Genomic DNA, 24,340 nt, shown 5'->3' with positions numbered 1-24,340 from the left:
TATATCCAGAGAAAACCATAATTCAAAAAGATACATGCACCCCAAAGTTCATTGCAGCACTATTTACAATAGCCAAGACATGGAAACAACCTAAATGTCCATCGACAGATGAATGGATAAAGATGTGGTGTGTGTGTGTATATATATATACACACACACACACACACACACACACACACAATGGAATATTACTCAGCCATAAAAAAGAATGAAATGCCATTTACAGCGACATGGATGGACCTAGAGATTACCATACGAAATCAAAGAAAGACAAGTATCATATAATATCACTCATATGTGGAATCTAAAAAAATGATACAAATGAACTTATTTACAAAACAGAGACTCACAGACCGAAAACAAACTTATGGTTGCCAAAGGGGAAAGGGCGGTGGGGGGAGGGATAAATTAGCAGGTTGGGGTGAACATATACACACTACTATATATAAAATAGATAACCTGTATAGCACAGGGAACTATACTCACTATTTTGCAATAACCTGTAAGTGAAAAGAATCTGAAAAAGAATATATATATATGTTTTACACACACACACACATATATATAAAACAGTCACTGTGCTATACACCTGAAACTTAAGACGATATTGTAAATCAACTATACTTCAATACAAAAAGAAAAGAAAAAATTGTCTTGGATTTTTACTTTAATACTATAGGTGAACCCATTCTTCCCAGCAGTGCCGAGCCCTTGGTTATCTTTGTCCTCTCTGACCTCTTTTCTTCTCCTCCAACACTTCCAGGTATGTAACTGCCTTAAGGGCATTACGCATGCTGTACCCTATACCTAATATATTCTTCCCCCACATATCTACAAGGCTCCCTCCCTCCTCACCTTAAAATTTTACTGAAATTCCACCTTCTTAGGGAAGCCTTCAAAGACTGGCCTATTTAAAACTTCTATCCCCCTTACTCCCCTTTTCTCCTTCCCTGCTTTCTCTCCAGTAATACATATGTAACACATTTATGTGTAATACATTTTATGTTTTTTTTTTAAATTTTTGGCTGTGCCGCAGGGCTTGTGGAATCTTAGTTTCCTGACCAAGGATCGAAACCGCGCCCTCGGCATTCAAAGTGCGGAGTCCTAACCACTGGACTGCCAGGGAATTCCCTACATATTGTTTTCAATTATGTTCACTATCTCTTTATATGGCTATTAATTCTCCTCCACATTGTAGCCAACGTTTTTACTTTTGTTGATGATATACAGCTTAAATCTTTAAAGTACTCCTGCGGTCAACAAATTAATGTTCTCTTTAGGGCAATGATTTCGTCTTTAAATAACCTGGTTTTAAGAACAAAAACCCTCTAGGGAGCAACAAGAGACGGCTTCATTCTCTGGATAGCCCTTACTGGCAAAAAAAATTTTAAACACATTTTGAAGAGTTAGCTTTTTAATAAAGGCGTCTGAGGTACTTCAGTTCCATAGATCCCACTGATCTATTATATAGATCATAATTATCTAATTTTATTCTCACTGCTTTGAGGGAGAAAACAAAGGAGGCTCATGCTCCTATACCTTTTTATAAAGGTCACCTGAAAAATCATCCACCTCTTCAGCCTAACAGCCTCCCCTTTCATTACATTACAGTCATTTAAGTGTGCTTCCTATTAGAATGTGGGCTTCTTGAAGAAATGAACCATATTATTTATCTTTCCTTCAGCATATTGTTTGATTCAGAACACTCTCAATATTTCCAAGTTGATGACCAAAAAAGGGAGGAAAGAAAACGGTTTTGCAAGACTGAAAAAGAGACACAGATTATACATTCAGGTGTAAGCAAAAATGTTAGGAAAAAGGAAATCCAAATTAATCCAGTTATATTTTCCCATTGTACCACAATAAAGAGACAGTCCCATTTTCGAAGAAATTAACTTTTATTTGAAAGGACACTACCCTTCCCCTCACTATTTCTAAGGACTCTATACAACAGCTTACTTAAACCATTTCCCCAATACCAAAATTTCTAACAGCAAAGCATACAACTGCTCTAAATAATAAATAATAAGGCTTGTCCTTCACTGATTAATTTCAACACAAAAATCAAACTTTACGTTTTTAAGTTTTAACAAATGTATTTTAAATACAACATGTTTTGTAGGAGTCCACAAGCTTTTCACCTCTAAAAAACGACAATTTTTAGGGTTCAAAAATTCCGTTCTTCAAAAGAAATGACCAAGTGTTTTCTTCTATAGCTTCAAACTTTCTACACTCAATTATTTGACTGCTCCATGCCATCCCAGACAAACCTGACATGACTGAACTACTTTATGTTACTAACTTCCCCAAAAGAAAGTTAGAAAAGGAGTTTGTAGTAAATGCAGCTCTCTAATACCATGTCTAATACAATATCTAACACAAAAGAAGCTTTAAAAAGATCATTTCTTTCCTCATTCAATTAGGCAGGAGTTAATTTTCTGTAAAAGCAAAAAACAAACAAAAAACCATTTACAAAAGCATAACACTGGGGGTTCCTTTTTAACTCAAGATGTTTAACTACTCAAAATGACAACAATTACATCTTTAAGAATATAATAAAAGGGGTGAAAACAACAATACAATCGACAAAGTGTAGATGCTAAATAAACCAAAGATGTTTTTAAGGGCTCTTTTTAAGGAGTAGGAAGGATTAGAAGCTTGGGGAAATCCAGAATTAAACAAAAAAAGAGAAAGGGAAAAAAAAGAGAGAAAAAGATGTCCTCAACTGCAACCACTCTGTTTATCAATAGCGTCCTGGAAAAGAGTAAAAAAAAAAAATTTTTTTTAGTCAAATGAGAATTATAGTTTGACTTGCCTAATATTTTCCCAACTATTAACAGTCACTATATACCTTAATTTTCTAAAATAAACCATTAATTAGAAATGAGGTTCTTAATGCAACAAAAGCAAAAGTGTACGTACTTGGGCTGTAGGAACGAGATCTTGATCGTGATCTGTATCGACTATAGTAAGGAGAAGGCGATCTTCTTCTGTAGGAAATAAAAGATTATTTAGCATATTACATAATCACTACACCGAGGCAGATCAAACCAAAAATTCCATCATTCAAAATAATAATGGACCTAAGATGAAAGTTATTAAGTTTTCCATGTGCCAACAATACTAGAACAGTATTGGCCAATACAGATAATTAACCTCTTTTCTTGGTCTTGAGAAAAATCATATTTCCTACTTTCAAGAAAGCATCACATAAAATCTATTTAATTTTTTTTTTTGGCCACGCTGTGCAGCATGTGGGATCTTATCTTAGTTCCCTGACCAGGGATCAAACCTGTGTCCCCTGTGCTGAAAGCGTGGAGCCAAAACCTCTGGACTGCCAGGGAAGCCCCATATTTTAAATATTTTTATTAATACACATTAAACATAAATTAAAAGTGCCAAACACTACTACTATCATCTAACTTAGAACAGAAATCATAAGTTAAAACATTACCTGTACCGGTAATCATAGTCTTCATATCTGTCGTACCCACGATCATATCCTCTATCATAGTAAGAATCTCGACGTCTGCCACCTCCTCCACCTCCACCACCTCCTCCACCGCCTCCACCACCACTACTACAGAAAAATGTGAAAATTCTACATCAATGTGAATGATTACCTTCTATCATCATTTAATATAAATGGATGCTTAAATAAAATGGAAGAAGGGAGAGAGACGAGAGAGAAGACATAACCCTTTCATGCCAATTACTTCCACGTCTCTTTGCTGACTCCCATGGTATTCTACTTTTGCTTCATATTTATAACATAAATAACCCGGAATAATTTCATGAAACTCTCCAAACTATAAAATGCTCTTCTATTAATGCACTATCCAAATCAGCAAGACCTTTTCCATAAGGTGAAAAAAGCATCGTGCTTTTTTCCATAAGGTGAAAAAGTACCAAAATGCTAAGATGTATGTCCTATGACTAGTTCAAAAGCAGTTAATAAATATCAAGAATTTAAAAGTAACCAACCCTGAACACCAAAGAGAACTGAGGTCCTGCGCTAAAAAAATTTCAAGGTCTCGTGTTCAAACCTCTGGCAGTGAATTTAAATTCTAAGCCCTCTTTTTCCTGCTGTTTTCCCAACTCCTGATCATAGGGACATTATTTTCACTGTTACTACTATTTTCAGTAGGCTCTCCTTGTCACATCCTATATTTTCTCAAGAGGCTTCACATTAAATGAAAGCCTATATTTCTTCTTTCACTCTTAAGAAATACTGCCTTTGGTTATATTAAAAAACTTTTATAAAATTCCCTATTTATGTTGTACACAATGCAAAACTGGCTTTTTAAAAAACAAACATTAATATCAGTAAAATCATTCCATATACACAGAGGCTTCCAAGGTCACACAAACGTTAAAACAATATTTAAAAGCATACAACAATTTCCTAGTATTTAATATTTTTCTATTTCTGTAGTACAAGAAAATAGCCAGGAATGCACTTCAATAGTTTTAATTTCTCCCCCTGCTCAAATATACATATAAAAAATTAAAGAAATGAAACGATTCAAAGAATACATATAGTCATATTAAATAACTTTCAATTCAAATTACAGAGAAAAGAAGTTTATCTTTTGATTAATCAAAATTTTGCACACATTTCTGGTGGATTTCTGGCTCCTAAAATTCAGCTTAGGAAACTTGAAATCTTACTGAGTTGGTCTGCCCATGTATATGCCTGGTGTAGGTGTGTGCGCTCTCTTGGTGATAGAATAATCTACACGAATTCTTCTACCATCCAGCTCCATTCCATTTGCCCTTTCCATAGCCTATAAAGGAGAACAGACACAGGAAGTCATGCATAATTCACCAAGGAGAAACTATCAAAACTGCAAAAAATTTAACACATTTTTCATTTGAAATTTCAAAAATTAAAATTCTCTAAACACTTCTTTCTCAAGTAAGAAGGGCTAGGATTTGATGTATTAATCCCTGCTATACGCATGTCGATAGTACTGAGTTTTCAACGTACACATGGACACTTAAGCAGGCCTCTCCTGAAAGACTAGGGGCAGCTACAGCCATAAAGAAGGAACCACACAACCCAGGGAAGCCTGCAGAATTCTGAGGCTTCAGTAACTAGCTTCAGTCTGAGCAACTCAAAGCAGAAACTGCAACTCAGTGGACAAGTCATTCCTTAAAAACTTGTCGAGCCATTCCTTAAGTAACACACTGCCACCTAGTGAACTCCAAATATAAAGGAACTTCTTAATCTGCCAGCAAGTGCTGTCTTTATGTCTGTGCTCACATTCCACAACACTTTGCCCTTTGGTACTAATACCAATAAATGCAAAAATGAATCTAACCACTTTAACACATTTTAAGACATTCTCAGAAACTAAGTAAAGTTGCCATTTTCATTTTATCTTATCCAGAAATAAACCTAAGAGGAGGAGGTGTGTGAAAAGACAAACAAGTTTCATATTAAAAAAATGTTTAATTATGATATTGTTTGCACTTTGCAAACTTTCACTTCAGGTCAGATATCCTGGTATTTCTAAATTTACACCTTTATCCCTTAATTGAGAACAGGAATAAACCAATCACAAACATGTAACAGTAAAAAAACCATTACTGTGTCTATCAGAATGTCTATAACATAAATGCCTTCAACTCAGAGCATTATTTTGTTAGAATTATCCAGGGTTTTTCAGCCACACCACTATTGATACATTTGAGGCCTGCTAATTCCGTGTTGCGGGTGGCTATCCTGTGCACTGTAGGATGTTTAGTATCATCCCTGGCCTCTACCACCAAGTATCAATAGCATCTATTATTTTTGAAAGATACTCTTTTATTACGACTGCTTATACCACAATCAAACATTGTTGATGCAAAGAGCAATAATGACCTATAGCCAATTACTGTCACGTGTAAAATGGTACAAAAAAGAAATGCCAGTACCTTCTATTTCTTTAACAAATAACCTTCAAAAATTCCTTAAAATGGAATTTTCTAATTCAGTCACCATGAACTTTTAATATAGAGAAGGCAAGCCTACTGCTTCCTCTATAATCCATTATCTAGTACATTAGAATAGCACTATTTCAAATCCCTGACATTGATTAGGATCATTCTGTTAGGCAAATTAAGAATGGCACTAAACAAAAATGAAAAAGTACCAATTCTTTCCATGTATTATTTTTCATTTATAGAACAGAATGGTACATGAATTTTAAGAGAATAAACAAAGCTCTGTATAGACAGGGAGCTAATTAGACACTTACAAAAATTAAACAGATTAAACCTAAATACAATTCTTTTTTTTTTTTTCTTTTTCTTTTTTTGGTTGCATTGGGTCTTTGTTGCAGTGTGCGAGCTTCTCACTGAGATGGCTTCTCTTGCTGCGGACCACGAGCTGTAGGCACACGGGCTTCAGTAGTTGTCACATGCGGGCTCAGCAGTTGTGGTTCACGGGCTCTAGAATGCAGGCTCAGTAGTTGTGGCACATGGGCTTAGTTGCTCCACGGCATGTGGGATCTTCCCAGACCAGGGCTCGAACCCGTGTCCCCTGCATTGGCAGGTGGATTCTTAACCACTGCGCAACCAGGGAAGCCCTAAACACAATTCTTTTAAAAGGTCAATGTAATCATTTGCTTGGAGCATGAATAAGGGTTTCAAAAGAGAACACTTATATGTACTTCACCTTTTCCATTAACTCAAACACATAACCACACTTTACAAAGCCAGATTTCAATAAAGATGTGCCTATACCAGAGAGTATTAGCTGGAAAGTGAAACTGGCCATTCCAATTCTAATACTGAGAGGTGGAGTTTAAATCATGTCAGACAATGAAAGAGGACATAATGTTTATGGAACTGGGAGTTTATCAATCAGCTTTTAACAGTAACTCAATACTAAATAATGCACATCAGAAAATTTTCAAAATGACAAATAATTACAAAAACAAAATTACCTCCTTTGAGTCATCTATTCTCTCGAAATAAACAAAAGCAAATCCTCGTGATCGTCCAGTTCGCTGGTCATAAACCACATTGACACCACTCAATGGTCCATATCGAGAAAATACTTCGCGAAGATCTCTCTCTGTTGTGTACAAACTGAGGCCAAACACTCCTAGACAAGTGTTGGGATCTGGATTTGCCTGTTGAATAAAGATGTTATTTAACTTTAAGCTCCAAATTAAAATAAAAACACACAGAAATACTTTGCTTAGAACACTTCACCCAATACACAAAGACTATATTGTTTCAAGTCACTTGGAAACAAGAATTTAAAAGAAAAAAAAACAGGTGAGCTATATTTTACAGTTCATGGCACACTCAAGCCTTCTTTAGAATATACTTCAGGTTGCATCCTGAATAAAAATGTCCCTAACTTTCTAGCCCAGCAATTTTCAGAACGTATCCTAAGAATTCATCCTTAGTTTAATGCCATATTTTTAGTTTATTCAAATGTTTTATATCCCTTATAGATTTGTACTCAATGTTGACTTCATCTGCAATTGCTGATTAGATTCTCCTCAATTTTCATTCTTTAGCAAGGATGATCTTTCAAGGTTCCCACAATCCAGATTTGAAAAATTAACGTGCAGATTTCAAAACACCATTAAATAATAGCAGACTCCACCACGGTTAAATACAAACAAACCTCAGTGTCACATATCCAAGACTCAATTTCCTTATCAATAATAAGGTAACTTGACTCAAAAAGAGATTAAAAGTATTACTTCATTGAGGAACTTTGCACATTGCTCAATATAAGTGTTAGCTATTACTATTACTACAGAGCTTTTGCTATTTCCTTGCTACCCCCTTCTCATGGTAAAACTTTTAATCTCAGTATTTTCAACTCAGCTTTTCATTTCAATTCTTGGAACATATTGCTTCTTCCCACATTTCTTTCTTTTTTAAAAATAAATTTATTTATTTTATTAATTTATTTTTGGCTGTGTTGGGTCTTCGTTGCTGCGCATGGGCTTTCTCTAGTTGCAGTGAGCGGGGGCTGCTCTTCATTGCGGTGCACAGGCTTCTCACTAAGGTGGCTTCTCCTGTTGTGGAGCACGGGCTCTAAGCACATGGGCTCTAGGCGCGCGGGCTTCAGTAGCTGTGGCACAAGGGCTTAGCTGCTCTGCGGCACGTGGGATCTTCCTGGACCAGGGCTCGAACCCATGTCCCCTGCATTGGCAGGCAGATTCTTAACCACTGCGCCACCAGGGAAGCCCCCAAATTTCATTTAACAACTCAAAAGTCAAAAAAAGAAAACACACTTGAATGCATATAAACAATATTCATATAGCCAAGGATGTTTCTGGAGTACCATAAAAGATGTTATACTATGACTAAATACACAGGAAATACAAAATAAGCTTTCATTAACTTTCTTTTTTTTAAATTTATTTATTTGGCTGGGTCAGGTCTTAGTTGCAGCACTCGGAATCTTTGTTGTGGAGTGCAGGCTCCAGAGCACAGGCTTAGTTGCTCTGCGGTATGTGGGATCTTAGTTCCCCGACCAGGGATCGAACCTGCATCCCCTGCGTTGGAAGGTGGATTCTTAACCACTGGACCACCAGGGAAGTCCCTCATTAACTTTTAAAAAACACATACCCTGCTGCCTGTATGTCTTCTCCGGTTAGACATTGGAGAATGACTTCGGCTCCTTCGACGCCGGTATTCTGGTGTATAGGACCTACTTCGAGATCGTCTCCTATGAGAGTGAGAATGGGATCTGGATCGAGTGTAACGTCTATGAGAATGCCTCCTTGACCTCGACCTTTGAGAGAAATAAATTTAGGTAAAAATACTGGAACAAAATGGCTAACGCTGTTAAAATCAAAAGCAAATGGACACCAAATGAAGGTTCCCTGAGCAGACAAAACCAGGTCATTAATTTAGCTTAATCACCAAATACTGTGAAGACACTGCCTGCTCACCATATAAGCTGCTTTGTAACAACATACCACTCAGCCTCATTCCATGTTTGGCTAGAGTGCTCCCAGTTTGCAAAGTGTCTTTTTGGTATGTGTACGGTAAATTTTTACTAATTATGTTCATGATTCATTGGTTTTACTTTCGCTTTCTGAACTTTTGACAATGCCAAGGACCTATACGTATATACATCCCTGCTTATTCTCAGCTCGTTTTCCCTTTCAGAGGAAAAAGTATTCTTCCTCTTGTACTCTTAATCACTACATCTCCTCCTTGTTCCCAGTCTATCCCTTCTAAATTCACTCTTCCCACCTTACCTTACAAACATGTTAAGGCTCCACCTTCTTTAGAAAGAAAAAAATCAACTAGCACTAGCAAGAAAATTCTTTAATATTCTACAACATGGATAAACCTTGAGGACATTATGCGAAGTGAAATAAGCCAGTTATAAGAAGACAAATACTGTGTGATTCCACTTAGATGAGGTACTTAAGAGTAGTCAAAATCATAGAGACAGAAAGTAAGATGGTGGTTGTCAGCGGCTGGGAGGAGAATGAGAGTCATTATTTAATGGGTAGAGTTTCAGTTTTACAAGACAAAAAGAATTATGGAGATGGATGGTTGTGATGGTTGCACAACAATATGAATGCATTTAATACCAGTGAACCATACACGTAAAAATGGTTAAGATTATAAATTTTGTGTATTTCACCACACACAAAAGACAAAACAAACCACCAACTACCATTACCATCACAATAAAATCGCTTGATTATTATCACATTTTCAAAATAGTCCTATATTCCCTCCACTGTTAAGTATCATTTCCTTTCCAGTCTTTCCTTAGCCTGCTGCAATCTAGCATCTGCTAAATTAACCCATCACAACCTAAGTCCCCACTAAACTAATAGTCTTCATGTCTAATGGTCTTCAATTCTTCAAGCTTTCTACAGCATCTCACCAATCTCTCTACTGCTGATTCCCTAGTTCCTCTCCTATCTGATTATTTCCAATTGCTCACTATCCTTTTTCTCTGCCTATTATTGCAAAGAAAATGCCATTTCTTATTACTATTCATATGATCTATCCTCAAACACCCAGACCAGTAGTCATGACAGTCATACAAAAAAACTTCTATGAGGCATTCAATAAATGATATAAATGCTAAGGGCCAGAAAGTTTAAACAATAAAGCTAGGAGACTTAATAAGATTTTACTAGGCAGACAGGGGAAAAGTGTTCTAGGAATACCAAGAACAAAGGTTCCTTGGCAAGAAGACATGGAAATGAGATTAGAGAATTGCAAAAGAGTATAATCTGCTAGGAATTAGGATACTTATAAAGGAAGGAATGAAAATGAAGATGATGAAAGGACTGGGACAAATCTTGTGTATGAAGCTTAGAGTACAGCTTTATTGAAAGGAGGCAAACAATCTTGAGTGGGAATGAAAATAATACGAACGGCCTACTATCTACAAGAAATTAATCACTGGCCGGGGTGGGGGAGAAACAAGAAAAAAACCTGTGTTTTATACAAATACCAAACAGGATATTTCCTATTTTCCTTAGCACCAATTTATAGCTTCAAATTAAAAAATAAAAAACATTAATAAGACAAGTTGTCACATAAAATATCAATAGTTACATTTATTTATTTATTTATTGCAGTGTTGGGTCTTTGTTTCTGTGCGAGGGCTTTCTCTAGTTGCGGCGAGCGGGGGCCACTCTTCATCGCGGTGCGTGGGCCTCTCACTATCGCCATCTCTCGTTGCGGAGCACAGGCTCCAGACGCGCAGGCTCAGTAGTTGTGGCTCATGGGCCTAGTTGCTCCGCGGCATGTGGGATCCTCCCAGACCAGGGCTCGAACCCGTGTACCCTGCGTTGGCAGGCAGATTCTCAACCACTGCGCCACCAGGGAAGCCCAATAGTTACATTTAAATGCAGTTGGTCCTTCGTGTGGAGGGCTGACTGTACCATGCCATTTTATATAAGGGACTCGACCATCTAAGGATTTGGTTATCAGCAGGAGAACCAATCCTCCCCCAACAGATACTGAGGCAGGACTATAGTAACAAAAAGTGACGTTAATTTAAAAGCTTTCAGGACTGCTTACCTTTTCTCTAAGTCAGATAGTGATAAATATTACGAAAAAAATTAGGAATAAGGGAATAAAGAGTGTGCATGGTATTTAATGTTCTCTATTGATACAAGAGCAAAGAACTGCATCAAGTGATATGAGAATATCTTGATGGAAGAGAATTCTAGGCTAAGGGCAGCAAGTGCAAAAAGTACTAAAATGAAAACGTGCTCACTTCTGTTTCTACACCTGAATTCTATCGAGCACTATTCTGCACATGTGGATTCAATTAAATATGTAGAGTGGTTAGCAAATCAAGCACTAGGCTGGATCCTGGATCCAACAGAGAAAAAGACATAGCTGTGGATCGCACGAAAAGTACAGCCTTTTAATTGATTCTTCTGTCTCATGCCCCCTTGCAATCACACTCTATTCAAAGACATAAATTACCTCTTTAATGAAGAAATTACAATGACTTATCAAACCAACTGTCCAGGTTGTTTTTATTTATTTACTTTAAATTTTATTTATTTGTCTGTTTATTTATTTGGCTGTGTTGGGTCTTCATTGCTGTACGTGGGCTTTCTCTAGTTGTGGCGAGTGGGGGCTACTCTTCGTTGCAGTGTGCGGGCTTCTCATTGCAGTAGCTTCTCTTGTTGCAGAGCACAGGCTCTAGGGGCACGGGCTTCAGTAGTTGTGGCTCGTGAGCTCTAGAGTGCAGGCTCAGTAGTTGTGGCGCACGGGCTTAGCTGCTCCGCAGCATGTGGGATATTCCCGGACCAGGGCTCGAACCCGTGTCCCCTGCATTGGCAGGCAGATTTTTAACTACTGCGCCACCAGGGAAGTCCCAGGTTGTTTTTCACTGTTTTTTCCGCACACCAGTACACCTGGGACATCTGATACAGTGAGCCCTGCAGTGGCTCACTAGACTTTTTGTTTTAATCAGTGTAAGTGGTAGTGGCTGGGGCTCTGAATCACTCCAGGACCACTTCCTGCCAATTGTATCTGACCAGAGTTCCACGCTGGACCTAATTAGTTAGAATCTTCAGGTAAAGGATGTAGCTGGAAGGTAAAACTTGAAAAATCTTCTCAAATCATTTTGATAACCAGTACAACATACATACACCAACCACCTCTGCACTAAACTGCATGCCAAGTCTCCAATGGAGAAAATTACCTTTTTGTTGTGCAAATATTATTAAAATAAAATCAAACATTAACCTTCAAATGCCAAGCACATTTAAATCAAACAACACATATTTAATTTGTATTAAAAGCTAGCATCAGATAGATTAATGGACTAAAGGAAGATTCTACCTTATCTAAGTCTTTGTATCTATTACGTATCATTCATTTCTAAACCATAGCTTAAAAAAAAAGACAACTTCATGATTTTGAGTCTTCAGTGAAATTTCCACAAAAAATGCAACAAATATGAGGGATTTGGTAAAAACCACTTTGCCCTGAAAAATCCAAGAAAAGCATTTTAAACATACTTACATATTATTTTAAACACACTTACCTGGATTTTGATCTTGATCGAGAATGGGATTCAGAGTGTTTGGAAACTCTTGATGGAGTACGAGATCCTGACCTGCTCTCCGATTTTACACGAGCAGGAGTTCCCGTTGGAGATTTTGACTGAGAGCGAGACTCCTAACAAAGAAGACAGTATTACAAATGGCACTGGTCACGTAGATGCCTAACACCTAACATTTAAAGTACCGTAATTATTTATATTGATTGCTCCTGAAAAACAAATGGTTAGGCAACACCCTCCAGAAAATTTCAGCTCATTAATAACCCATTGTTAATACTGCTAACTGTCCTCAATAATTCCCTACTTGAACCAGATCACCAATTCTCTATTAACTAAGTAATCATGCAAATTCATCTACAACTTGATCATACAGACACTGGAACATAAACCATACATTTACTTAACCTAGGACCCATTCATTCTTCCAGATTCTTTTAATTCTACTTCACTCTTGCTTTCTACTTCTCTTCATTCTTCATTGAGTTTTTCATTTTTCATACTTCGTGTATTCTTCCCCAATTCAAACAATTCAAAATAGCCTTAAAAAAAAATATTCAAGTGCTTCTATCTGACCAATCTTCTGTTCAATTTTTTCCCCCATTCAATTTTAATTTTCTGATCTTTAATACTTTTCATTAGCCTTCTTTTATCTTGATTTATCTTCCACATTCTTGGAAAAAACTCTTCAATTTCTTCACGAACATTAACCTTAATGGAAAAAGAACATTTAGTATATTTAAGCACGTGGGGATTATAAAACTCTGCTGGAGTTCAGAATGTTATCTACCAAATGGAAAAGCCAGCAGGTAAAGTGCAAATAACTAGTTTATTAAAAAAACAATTTTATAATCTTTAAAGTTGTTCAAAAGTCTAGTTTCTAACAATTAAAGAGAATTTACTGAATTTCTCTAAATGTTTTTACCATACTCTTCACCCTCCTCCCCTTTCATGTTTCATCCTAGCTCCTAAAACGTGAACAATTTTAATATAAATACTTAATTCAAGCATAACTCTAACAAACTGTAACCCCCCCACCTATGTCTTAAGTTTTCACTAATTTATAACCTGAAGATTCCCAGTGATCTTAAAATAAGCTTTCACTAAGCCATGCTAAGATATCAAGATATAGTTAAAGCAAAGCATCATAGGCTGAAATATTTGTACACACCTATCTAAACTCACACATTATAGGACACATGTTGAGGTTCAAAGAAGTAAAAAAAATTAGTAAAATCACTACCGTCTCCTGATTCTGTTTGACCACTATCTTTGCTCCCTCTGACTTAACCAGAAAGATACAATCTGAAATAAAACAAGCATACTGAAAAAACCAAGGGGAAAAGAAAGCATGAAATTTAAAAAATTTCCCCTTTGGCTTGTAAATTCCTAGTAGTAGATGTATTTTTGCAACTGAGCCATTTAAAAAATTGTATTTTATCCAATGAAGTACATAATAAAATTAGTATCATGGTCTTTATTGTTTATCCTACCTCTTTTGTTCATAGTTTTTGTATATTTTATGCAGCTATGCATACTTATACTCCCTTCAGTAACTATATCCTTTATCAGAAAATTGACTGGCTTCTGAAAAAGTTGGATATAAAAAAACTGATTAAAAGCTTGTTTTTTTAAAAATTTGATAGACATATGAAGCACTTATGACCGAAGTAGGATGGACAGTTTGGTTTCTCTGTCCACTTAAGCGTTGATTATTAGCACCAATTATCATTTAGGCTATTAAGACTATCATGCAACTTCCTTAAAGTTTTCCTTCAGGTTTAATGTCAAAAGACTTATTCATCAAGGACAGTATTAATGTTGCCTATTTATGTTTTTCAGATGAAAACAAAATCAAAATATATAGCTACCTTTCTGTTCAACATCAGCTTTTCCCATCTATTTACCTACAATAAGTCTTTCACCACATCTCAGATACTTTCTAAATTTCTGGACAGATGCCTGGAGCAGGCACAGCAACTGAGGCTTTTTCATTCACTGAAACTGTAAGAGCAGCATATTCAGGACTAAAAACAAAAACAAAACAAAAGTATGGCTAATTCACTTGTAATTGAAGTCTCACAGGCCAGTTCATTACCTATAATTCATTAGGTAAAAATATATTCCCCTCTCCCTTTTGGCTTTCCCTCATATAAAACAGATCCCCTGGTATAAATCTACAAACATCATCACAGCCTTTGTTATATATATAGAAAGCTGTGTGTTCTGTGACACTCTAAAACCTTTAATTTTTAGGATAGAAATCAAAATTTTATATATTAGGTTTAAGCCTTCCATCATAAAAACAATAGTTGAAAATTATTCAGTAGTGCTGAAAATAACCACTTTTTAGGTATTAATGTTAACAAGGTAACTCCGTAACAACTTAAAATTTAAATTTTAAATCCCATTTCTGGTGTAGCAACCCACTGGAAAATATGGGATTTTCCTTTTAGTTTGTTAACAAAAGCATTAAGATATGACAGAATATCTTTTCAAAAGACACCAGTAAATTTAAAAGAAGGCTTGCTTTTTATTATCCAAGGTGTCACAAATACCTAACCTCTTTTGTTGCCTACTCTTCAATTTTTATATCAGGGAAACCTCAAACTACATATTTTTTTTTTCCTGGAATCACTCAAGATTAAGAAAGAGTAACTTCCCTTTAACTTATAAAGATGTCAATAATTTTAACTTTCAAAAGCAATTTAGTGACTTATCTATCTAAAAAGTAAATCAGTAACTGTCAGTAAACTTAAAGAATAAACTGCAAAGTATAAAAAACTTTTAATCTTCATAATTATTTTTACTATAATACCAAACAAAAGGCCTGTCATTGTAAAGAACTGGTAGTTTAGTCTTCAAACACACATAGTCATATTCACCGTTTTAAAATAACATTCCTCAAAGGCTGATAACCAAATAAATGCCACTTTCACCAAACTGTGCGTTGGAAATCAGGCAACCATAAGCCCTTTATGGACAAATGCTAGATTATCCTTTTCTACCTTTGACTTGTCTTCATTATGAAATGGTAATTTCAACTTTTTCCAAAGAAATTCATACAACTATTCAGAATTTGTAAACAGAATTGAAATTGCGAAGAGAAAAATAAATATTGAGAAGGGGTGTTATCTGTCCTGTTTCACTAGAGACTACTTAACCTGCTCTTAAAGCTGTCCAGTCAAAAAGTTCTGCAAATTCTTCAGTAACCTGCATCTAGACCCACCAATCATTAAAAATATAGTGTCGGGACTTCCCTGGTGGCGCAGTGGTTGGGAATCCACCTGCCAATGCAGGGGACACGGGTTCGTGCCCTGGTCCGGGAAGATCCCACATGCCGCGGAGCATCTAGGCCCGTGCTCCACAACTACTGAGCCTGCGCTCTGGAGCCTGCGAGCCACAACTACTGAGCCCGTGCTCTGCACTGGGAGAAGCCACCGCAATAGGTCCGCTCACTGCAATGAAGAGTGGCCCCTGCTCGCTGCAGCTGGAGAGGGCCTGCGCGCAGCAACGAATACCCAACGCAGCCAAAAGTAAATAAATAAATAAATTTATTAAAAAAAAATATATAGTGCCTACTTGAAATGGGCAAATTAATGACTCAACCAAATCATATCACGAATTTTAACAGAAATATATCTTAAGGAGGCTTCCAGTCTACCTTACCTACTATAAACCAGGAGCTAGGCAGAAAGTTCTCACAGTACTACCTGCTTAAATAGTGTCCGTTTGTTTTTTTGAACTATTTTTTATCAACAAGATTCCTCTGGTGGTAGCTGAAGGACACAGCCAAAAATAAAAAGAAGGCGCTAACTACAATTCCTAAGAAAGTACTATAGTGTATCCAAAACAAGCAAAGAACTATCTTTCTATGTATAAAAATAGTATAACCATGTACTATTTTTTAAACCAGGAGAAAGGTTTTAAATATGTTCATGTTGTCAAACATGAACGATTCCTACAGCAAAAAATAACTGCAGGGTCTTGTAATACAGCTAGTATATTATAGATTGGAAAAAAATTCTGACCATATGTATGCTCAATACTTAAAGCCCATTAAAATACACCAATATAAATGCTATGCTGTAACCCATTCTAATATTGGGGCAAGGCAAATGCCAAGTAACAGTGCCAAGTTTACAGAAATTCAAGTCTATATGAATATAGTATAAGCTTTTAAAACAAATTCTCAAAATTATATTTCTCTACTACTTTGTAAAATTGGAGATTTCCACAGAAACATACTAGTGCATTTAGGTAAACTGTATGTGGGAGTGGGGAGGATTTTAAATTACCCAAATAACTTATATTTATTGTACTAAGAACTTCATTCTTTAGGATTTGAGGGAAACCTTCTGTGTTTACTCAATTCTTTCATTTCAGTCTACAGAAATAGCAGTTCTGCCTCCTTCCTTTCGAGTATGATAGACTGCTTCCTTTACAGATTCATCCTTAGGCTTGTAAAAGAAATACTTCCACTCTCTTTTTAATCCATAACTGGTATTAGAGCAATTTCTTAAAAAGAAAATACTGATTGCTCATAACATTAGCTATTTTTAAATGCTAATTTCCCCTTTTTTAAAGTCATACCAGTATGCTGCATTCTAAGTAAGATTAAAGTGGTCTTTGTATCTACAAAGGCTCACACATTCCAACTTGTATGTCTTTATATTCTCTAAAGTTTGGAATAATTTTGGCAATGTGTTAGACAAATTATTAAGGAATTGGCAGTTAATCAAATTTAAACTCATGTCACACTGTGAAATTACCTGTAAAATCTACAAATCTTCTATACAAATTTTATTTATTTATTTATTTAGTTTGGCTGTGCCACAGGGCTTTGCGGGATCTTAATTTCCTGACCAGGGATCAAACCCTTGCCCTCAGCAGTAAAAGCTCGGAGTCCTAACCACTGGACTGTCAGAGAATTCCCTTCTGTACAAATTTTAAATGTGGTTCATAAACCGGCCGGCTTATAATGCCATGATCAACTGTAATGTCCAAAAAGCTAGTGTATAAGTGGCAACTTCAAAGGTACAGAAACAAGTGTAAGAAGACTAAAGTGGTTTAACTATACTAAAACAAACTACTAAGAACCTGTTACAGAATTCCCTACTTATGTTCTCATCTTCTAATGTCATGGAGTATTTAACAAATCGAATAAGTAAGACTACAGGCTCTAGTTTCAAGGAAAAAAATCATAACTTTTCTTCTACCTCAGATTGGTCAGGCCTAGTCACTCACACTTTGGTGAAAATCATGAGACAATAAGGATTATACAGAACTACATACAGCAGTAACTTAAAGGAGGGAGGGGAAACCACACTTCCTTCAGTTATTCCCTTCTCAACTTTTCTTTTTTTAGTGTTTACTGATTCTTTCCCCCATCTGATCGCTACCATTTTCTCAGCTCCACTTCAGTCCTACTAAATTGATTATGACGTGTGAACAAATAATCAGTATTAATTCACTCAGCTTGTGGATATATACCTTTTATAAAGGTCCCAGGGTTAGTTACTTGATGCCTGAGCATCCACTGATGCTATCAAAGAGGTTTTCGTACTGTTCACAAGTTCTAAAAAACTATTATGCTGATTACTCACGGCTATTTCACACCTGTTATATTACACACTATACCATGTGTAAGTAACCCCAGTTCATTTACAAAATTAAGTCCATAAACAAAGTTTATCTGTATTTTTTTTAACGACTCTCATTCTTAAATATTTAAATCTCTTGATATTCTTTCAGATCCCAAGACTCTTTATACTCGTTTTAGGAATGGTACAAATCATAATAAGTATCTACGACAAATCTGTAAAATTAGTTAGGCACCATGGGTATGATTAGTTGCACTGCTCTTTTTAAAAAATCCCAACTTCTGCTTATATTGAGCAAATTAGCACCCTTCAGTGAATCTCAAATACAAAAACTTGAGTGTTAAAATGTCTCAAGTTTTACAAATTCTCTGCTTAAATGGATGGGGGAATAAAAAAGCATTAAAACTGGATAAACCATAGTACTTTAGGGAAAAAAATTAAACCCAAGACACATAAGACTATCCCCCAAGTTTAATACCACTCCTACTAAAAGGAAGCCATACCCTTTTGCAACAGATTGATGAGATATATAAAATTAAATTGCTGAAGAAGCTGAACTAAGTTTTTTTTTTTTAAGCTAAAGTGCTAACATTCTTAATCTGTAACAGGGATTCAATCTTAACTGTATTCTAAAAAAAAAAAAGAAAAGACAGGGTTGTTTTGTTTTTTTTTTTAAAAAGGAGCCAGTCACCAAGCTGGGTTTTTAATGGCATAGCCATCACCCTCATTATTATTACAAACCAGGGTTCAAAGAAGCAAAAAAACCCCAAAAAACAAAACTTCCCCCATTTCTGCTATTCTTCAACAAAATATCTTAACACACACAAATTTAAATTCCAAACTGATACAGATGAATTTATGTTTTGCTCTTCACTTTTATCATCCAGGTAATCATCTCATATATTAAGAAGGGGAACACTAAGGAGTCTCTTTAAAATATTCCAGCTACTCAAGAAGCCAGAATAAGCTCTGAAAAAAGGACGCCAGAATAAGTACTATCCTTCCTCTTCAACTATTCTGAACTATTTTACAAAGCATAGACAATTGTGGAATTATAAGATAGCGAATCCTTAACCTCTATTAAGAGCACTGGGTCACTGTCAAAGAAAAAAATTGGACTTAACGTTTTTCTAAGTTTCGTTCAAAAAAAAAAAATTAGGGGTAAAGGGGAATAAGTAAAATAACAAGAAAGTCTTAATTTCCATTCCCCTTAATTTCTATCAAGGACACTAAAATTTTTTGAGATTGAATTTTAGTTGAAGTTGTATTCTTTTTCTGAAGATGACATTCGAAGTCATAGATCAAGTGCCAACCTCACTCTCAGCTCCAAAAGACATTTCCGCTTAAACTTCTGTTAACTTGATATACATGTCCCAAGCAAACTGCTTTAATGGACCTACTTATTGCTATTTTAATGAAACCACTATTCTCCTGAATCCCTTAAAAATGTCTCCCTCATTCTTTACATCTCACTGCTGTCCAGTTTAGATCAGATTTTTCATAAGCTCCTTCCTTAAATATTTCAAGTGTGCCCTGCTGCTCTTCCTATATTAGTCTCTGTTCTTTGCTAAAATTCCTTTCATTTCGCCACTCCCAGAATTAAAAATCCATAGATGGCTCCTTACTGCATATTGGATTAAGTCCAAATTCCTAAATCTAAAATTCAAAATCCTCCATTATCTTACTACACAGTCAAATCTATCACGTCTCATTAGTCCAGCAACCTCTTCCTTGTCTCATCCTTATAATCAATATTCGTTATTTCCCTTATCATAATGTCCAGCATAAGTTTTACATACTAGATAAAGCTTTCCCTTTCCTCTAAGCTCACGAAACTGCTCAGCTTTATTTTCTGAATTCCTTATTAATTCTATCACACAGCACTTGATTATATACTTACTTTTACCCAGATTTGAGCTGTCAGTCATCTCAAATCAGACTCCAAGCTCTCTTTCCCTCAAGAACATCTGGCCTTTACTAAAAAGGTAGCGGATGCTCAACAGTTTCACCCCAGGCAGAAGGGAAATTGGTTGCTTAACTGTTAGGGTTACTTATAACAAAATTCAGCCAATTACATTTTCTTTCCTAAAGCTCTCTTACTCCAGTCCTTTGAAAATGCAAGAAATATTAATATATAATGGAAAATTAAGCTCCTGTCATTGTTTTTAGCAAACTCCATTAATGGCTCGGAGACACTGAAGTGCACTGTACTCCTTTAAAAAAAGTAATCAAAATATACACCGCATAGTTTAAGTACACAAGGAGCAATGGACTGGGACTTGTACAGATTTCTGGCTGCATGGTCTTCTGGGCCTCAGTTTTTAATTTCTTAAAATGCTAAGAGTTCTCCAGCCCTTGCAAGATTATGAGCAGTATATGAGAAAATATGTCAAAGATGGCGGGGAGGGGAGGAGATCCTAAAATGCTATAGAAGTAGGAACTATTAGTACGAGTCCTGTTTCTTTAATATGTTCCGCAGTCTCTAGGAACTTACCCTCTAATTTTAAATATCTTTTCAATAAGATGGGGTTAAAATGTGTTGTTTATTCTGTACATAAAGCAAATGAAATCTGAATACTGACCTATCAATGTTTTCTCTACTTTGTTTTTGTCAAAAAGTTTGAAGTATAATAACTACTTAAAACACCTCAGAAACATCATTTGAAAATCCTTTTTCTGAGGCTCTCTAAAAGGTTACTACATTTAGATACAAAGATAACACAGGGCTTCCCTGGTGGCACAGTGGTTAAGAATCTGCCTGCCAATGCAGGGTACACGGGTTCAAGCGCTGGTCCGGGAAGATCCCACATGCCGCGAAGCAACTAAGCCCGTGCGCCACAACTACTGAGCCTGCGCTCTAGAGCCCCTGAGCCACAACTACTGAGCCCACGTGCCACAACTACTGAAGCCCACGTGCCTAGAGCCCGTGCTCCGCAACAAGAGAAGCCACCGCAATGAGAAGCCCGCGCACCGCAAGGAAGAGTAGCCCCCGCTCGCAGCAACTAGAGAAAGCCCACGCACAGCAACAAAGACGCAACGCAGCCAAAAATAAATAAATTAAAAAAAAAAAAAAGATAACACAACAACTGTATTCTATAAAACCTTTTTAAATTGGTTTGTGGTTAGCTGATAAAATATCACTATAGTTTAAAAACCAAAAGCACTGGTGAATATGAAACTGCTTTAAGAGAACAACAACAACAACAAAACATGCACCCTCAGAAGTCTCTGGCATTTTAATTCTTCACCCAATTATGAATAAAAACAAATACCTCAACCTACCAAAAAAAAAAAAAAAAAGTAACAGGTGAATGTATTTATTACACAATCGGAGTTCATTAATACTAAAACACATCTGGGTATCACATGTGAAAAAATATTTTCTATGACCACAAACACTCTAAAAGAAGAGGAAAAGGTAAAAACCTTTTTCTACTAAAATAAATTGTTAATGCCTACATGCAGTTTAGCTTAAAACTGGGTGGGAATCTTACATTTCTTTCTTTCTCAGATGGGTAAGGTAACAATTATCTAGAACTAGACAAATTCAACCTGATGACTACATAAAAAATAAGAACCTAAAGGAAAACAAGGTCCAAAACAGTAGTCCTCTTCACTTCACCACAAACCAAAATAAACATTAACTGACCAAAATTGTACTGACGGTAACTGAAGATTGACAGCAAAATTTCTTCCCATAACTACCTAACATTTTCAAAACAAGAAGCAGCTTATGACTAACTACCACCTAAATAACATTACATGATTTTAAAAACTTTTGTTGGGACAATCAATACTCCATCCTAAAAAATGAGCAGGTTCAACTATTCATTAATATCTACGCTCCAGATTTTATTAGAGAAATCCAATCTTAAAGGCATTAAAGATAGCTTTGTCTGTAACCTCAAAAAGAAAAGCCTAAATTGACCTTCTGATTTAACTGTCTGGTTCCAGATGCTTATCTTATGAACTTCTAAAAAAAAGAAAAAACTCATTCCATCCAGCATACACCTAAAGTGTTTTTTATGAGTCTCCCCTAGTGACCAGAATGCCAACACAAGAGCCGGAAAATGCTGCCTGGGGACTGTTTTCTTTTCAGGGTTCTACACTAGCTCACATCAATTTTCACTACGAGGGTAACTTCGGAAATATAACCCAATCACTGCTAAACGTTCTAGTATCTTTAAGCTGAGGATAACGTATCTTTGTGATGTTTATATTCATCACATCCAAAATAATGAAAAACTTCGAGCCCTCTTTGCTGGAGGATGGGTTGAGAAGAGAAATGGAAGACAGAAGGCCTGTAATTTTCAGGTAACGTTTTGAGTTAAGAAAATAGCATTAACTACTGTAAAAATACTGAGCCATGAAATTTGTTCAGTTATGTAAGATTAAGACAGAAGATTCCCTTTTTTGTTTTTTTGTTTTTTTTACCGTAAAAACCTGTAAAGGAGTGGTCAGTGTTGAGGTGAAAGATCATAGGAAGAAAAGCATTAGAAGGTGAGATATAAAGAAGAGAAAGAAAAAAAAAAGCCCAACATCAAGGAATTAGAAAAATAAGCCGTTACAGCATTTCCACATTCATTTTGAAGTGAAAGGAAAGCAGAAGGGACATTAAAGGAAAAGGGCTCCTCGCGTAGTTTTCCCCTCACAGCTCTCGTCTTAAGAACGCTTAAGGGTCGGTGCGGTCGTTGACTAACCACTTCATTAGGCTCGTCCCACCTTCAACCTCAAGGCTTTCGCCTTTATAGACGCAACGCCGCCGGTTCCAACAGAGACGCGGCCGCTCACTGCAATAGAGAGCCAAGGAGACACAGGCCCCAGCTAGTCCCACGCCAGCTTCTCCCCGCCCGGACAGCAGCCCCGCGCACTTTCGACCCCGAGACCCTCTACGATGCTCGGGGTCGCCAGAAACGCCACCGCAGGAAGCACCTACCACTATCCAGCCGGGGGGAACTCCCTGCCGTCTCCTCCCGCCCCACCGGGACCCACACCTCGGAACAGAGATAAGGAAGCCTCGGGGTGGGGAGAAGGCAGGGCGCACCGCTGGGGGAAATCGGACCCAGGGGTCCAGCTATCAGTCTCCAAAGAAAGGGGGAAGGGGAGGTTATCCGTGGTGTTTGGGGCAAGAGTGTAACCCAGAAGCCATCTTGGGATGTGAAGAAGCGACCTCGATGGCTCCACAGGCTGCTCCCCGCGGGCCCCCGCAGAACTCCCCGCAACCCCGCCCGACCGCGCTCGTCCCAGAGAAACCCCGAGCATCGGGCCGCCGCCGAAGACGGCTCCCGCGGCTTTGTACTCACTCTGCCCTCGAAGTTGTTCTCCTCTACATCACTCATGTCGGCCAGGCACTCCCCAGAACTAAATAAGAGACAGGTCTCGGCTTGAGGGCCGATGGCCTAATCAACCAGCTGACTGGACCGTGGGGAGGAGGAAAGAGTCGGCAACAACAGCCGCTCCACTCCACTCCCACTCGGTCGCAGGCTCCGGCAAAATGGCGCCGGTGCCGCCAGAAACCTTCTGGCCTCCCGAGTGCGCGACGTAAGGAGGAGGAGCGTCTCTGTGACGCCAAGTGGACCCGCCCCCAGCGAGGTTTTGTGGTGGCCCCGGCCTAGCAACGCGGGCCGTCCGGGCTCTGACCCTCCGCGTCTTCGAACCGAATGCCCGCCAGACCTGCGAACTTCAGACTCCTTCCAACGCGTCAGTCCTTTTGAAGATTTTCAGTCACCAGATAAGCGTTTATTGACCTTGGTCCCTTTATATATTTTCCAAGTGGATTCTGATGGAACAGAAAAAACTGGAATCGCCTACATAATTAGGAGGCTTTTTATTTTGAATGTTTTCCTTACTCTTACTTTTCTCTGCCCTATGTAATACTACTGAAGTAATATATGCACAGATGGGGTTATAATGAAAAGTCGCAGTTCCTTGCTTCACTCCTCCCTGAGACAACTGTGTCAATTTTATTTTTAATAATGCTTAGTTCCCTACTAATCTTAGGGAACTAAGCATTATTTGACTTAGTTCCCTAATCTTTTTTTAAAAAAATTAATTAATTAATTTATTTATTTTTGGCTGCATTGGGTCTTTGTTGCTGCACGCGGGCTTTCTCTAGTTGCAGCGAGCGGGGGGCTAGTCTTTGTTGCGGTGCACGAGCTTCTCATTGCAGTGGCTTCTCTTGTTGTGGAGCATGGGCTCTAGGTGTGCAGGCTTCAGT

General features: G+C 37.3%; 1 protein-coding gene across 3 annotated transcripts; it reads right to left on the bottom strand.

The window, feature by feature from the left end:
* Positions 1 to 277: 277 nt before the first annotated feature.
* Positions 278 to 23,651, bottom strand: TRA2A (transformer 2 alpha homolog). Of its 3 annotated transcripts, none has more exons than XM_082398564.1 (8): positions 23,427 to 23,651; positions 12,506 to 12,639; positions 8,587 to 8,752; positions 6,936 to 7,124; positions 4,672 to 4,787; positions 3,455 to 3,601; positions 2,923 to 2,990; positions 278 to 2,754 (listed from the first exon to the last, which is right to left on the bottom strand). In XM_082398564.1, the coding sequence occupies exons 1-8, from the start codon at positions 23,460 to 23,462 to the stop codon at positions 2,744 to 2,746; spliced, it is 867 nt and encodes a 288-aa protein (XP_082254690.1). In that variant the 5' UTR covers positions 23,463 to 23,651; the 3' UTR covers positions 278 to 2,743. The 3 variants fall into 3 exon arrangements, with proteins under 3 accessions (XP_082254690.1, XP_082254691.1, XP_082254692.1); XM_082398565.1 differs by having other exon boundaries at positions 3,455 to 3,580; positions 23,427 to 23,650; XM_082398566.1 differs by having other exon boundaries at positions 3,455 to 3,577; positions 23,427 to 23,650.
* Positions 23,652 to 24,340: the final 689 nt, after the last annotated feature.

Source organism: Balaenoptera borealis (genome assembly GCF_965194805.1).
Source record: "Balaenoptera borealis genome assembly, chromosome: 7".
In the NCBI taxonomy this organism is placed as follows: Eukaryota; Metazoa; Chordata; class Mammalia; order Artiodactyla; family Balaenopteridae; genus Balaenoptera; species Balaenoptera borealis.
The sequence above is the reverse complement of the archived record's forward strand: the minus strand, read 5'-3'. Positions and strand labels throughout refer to the sequence as shown.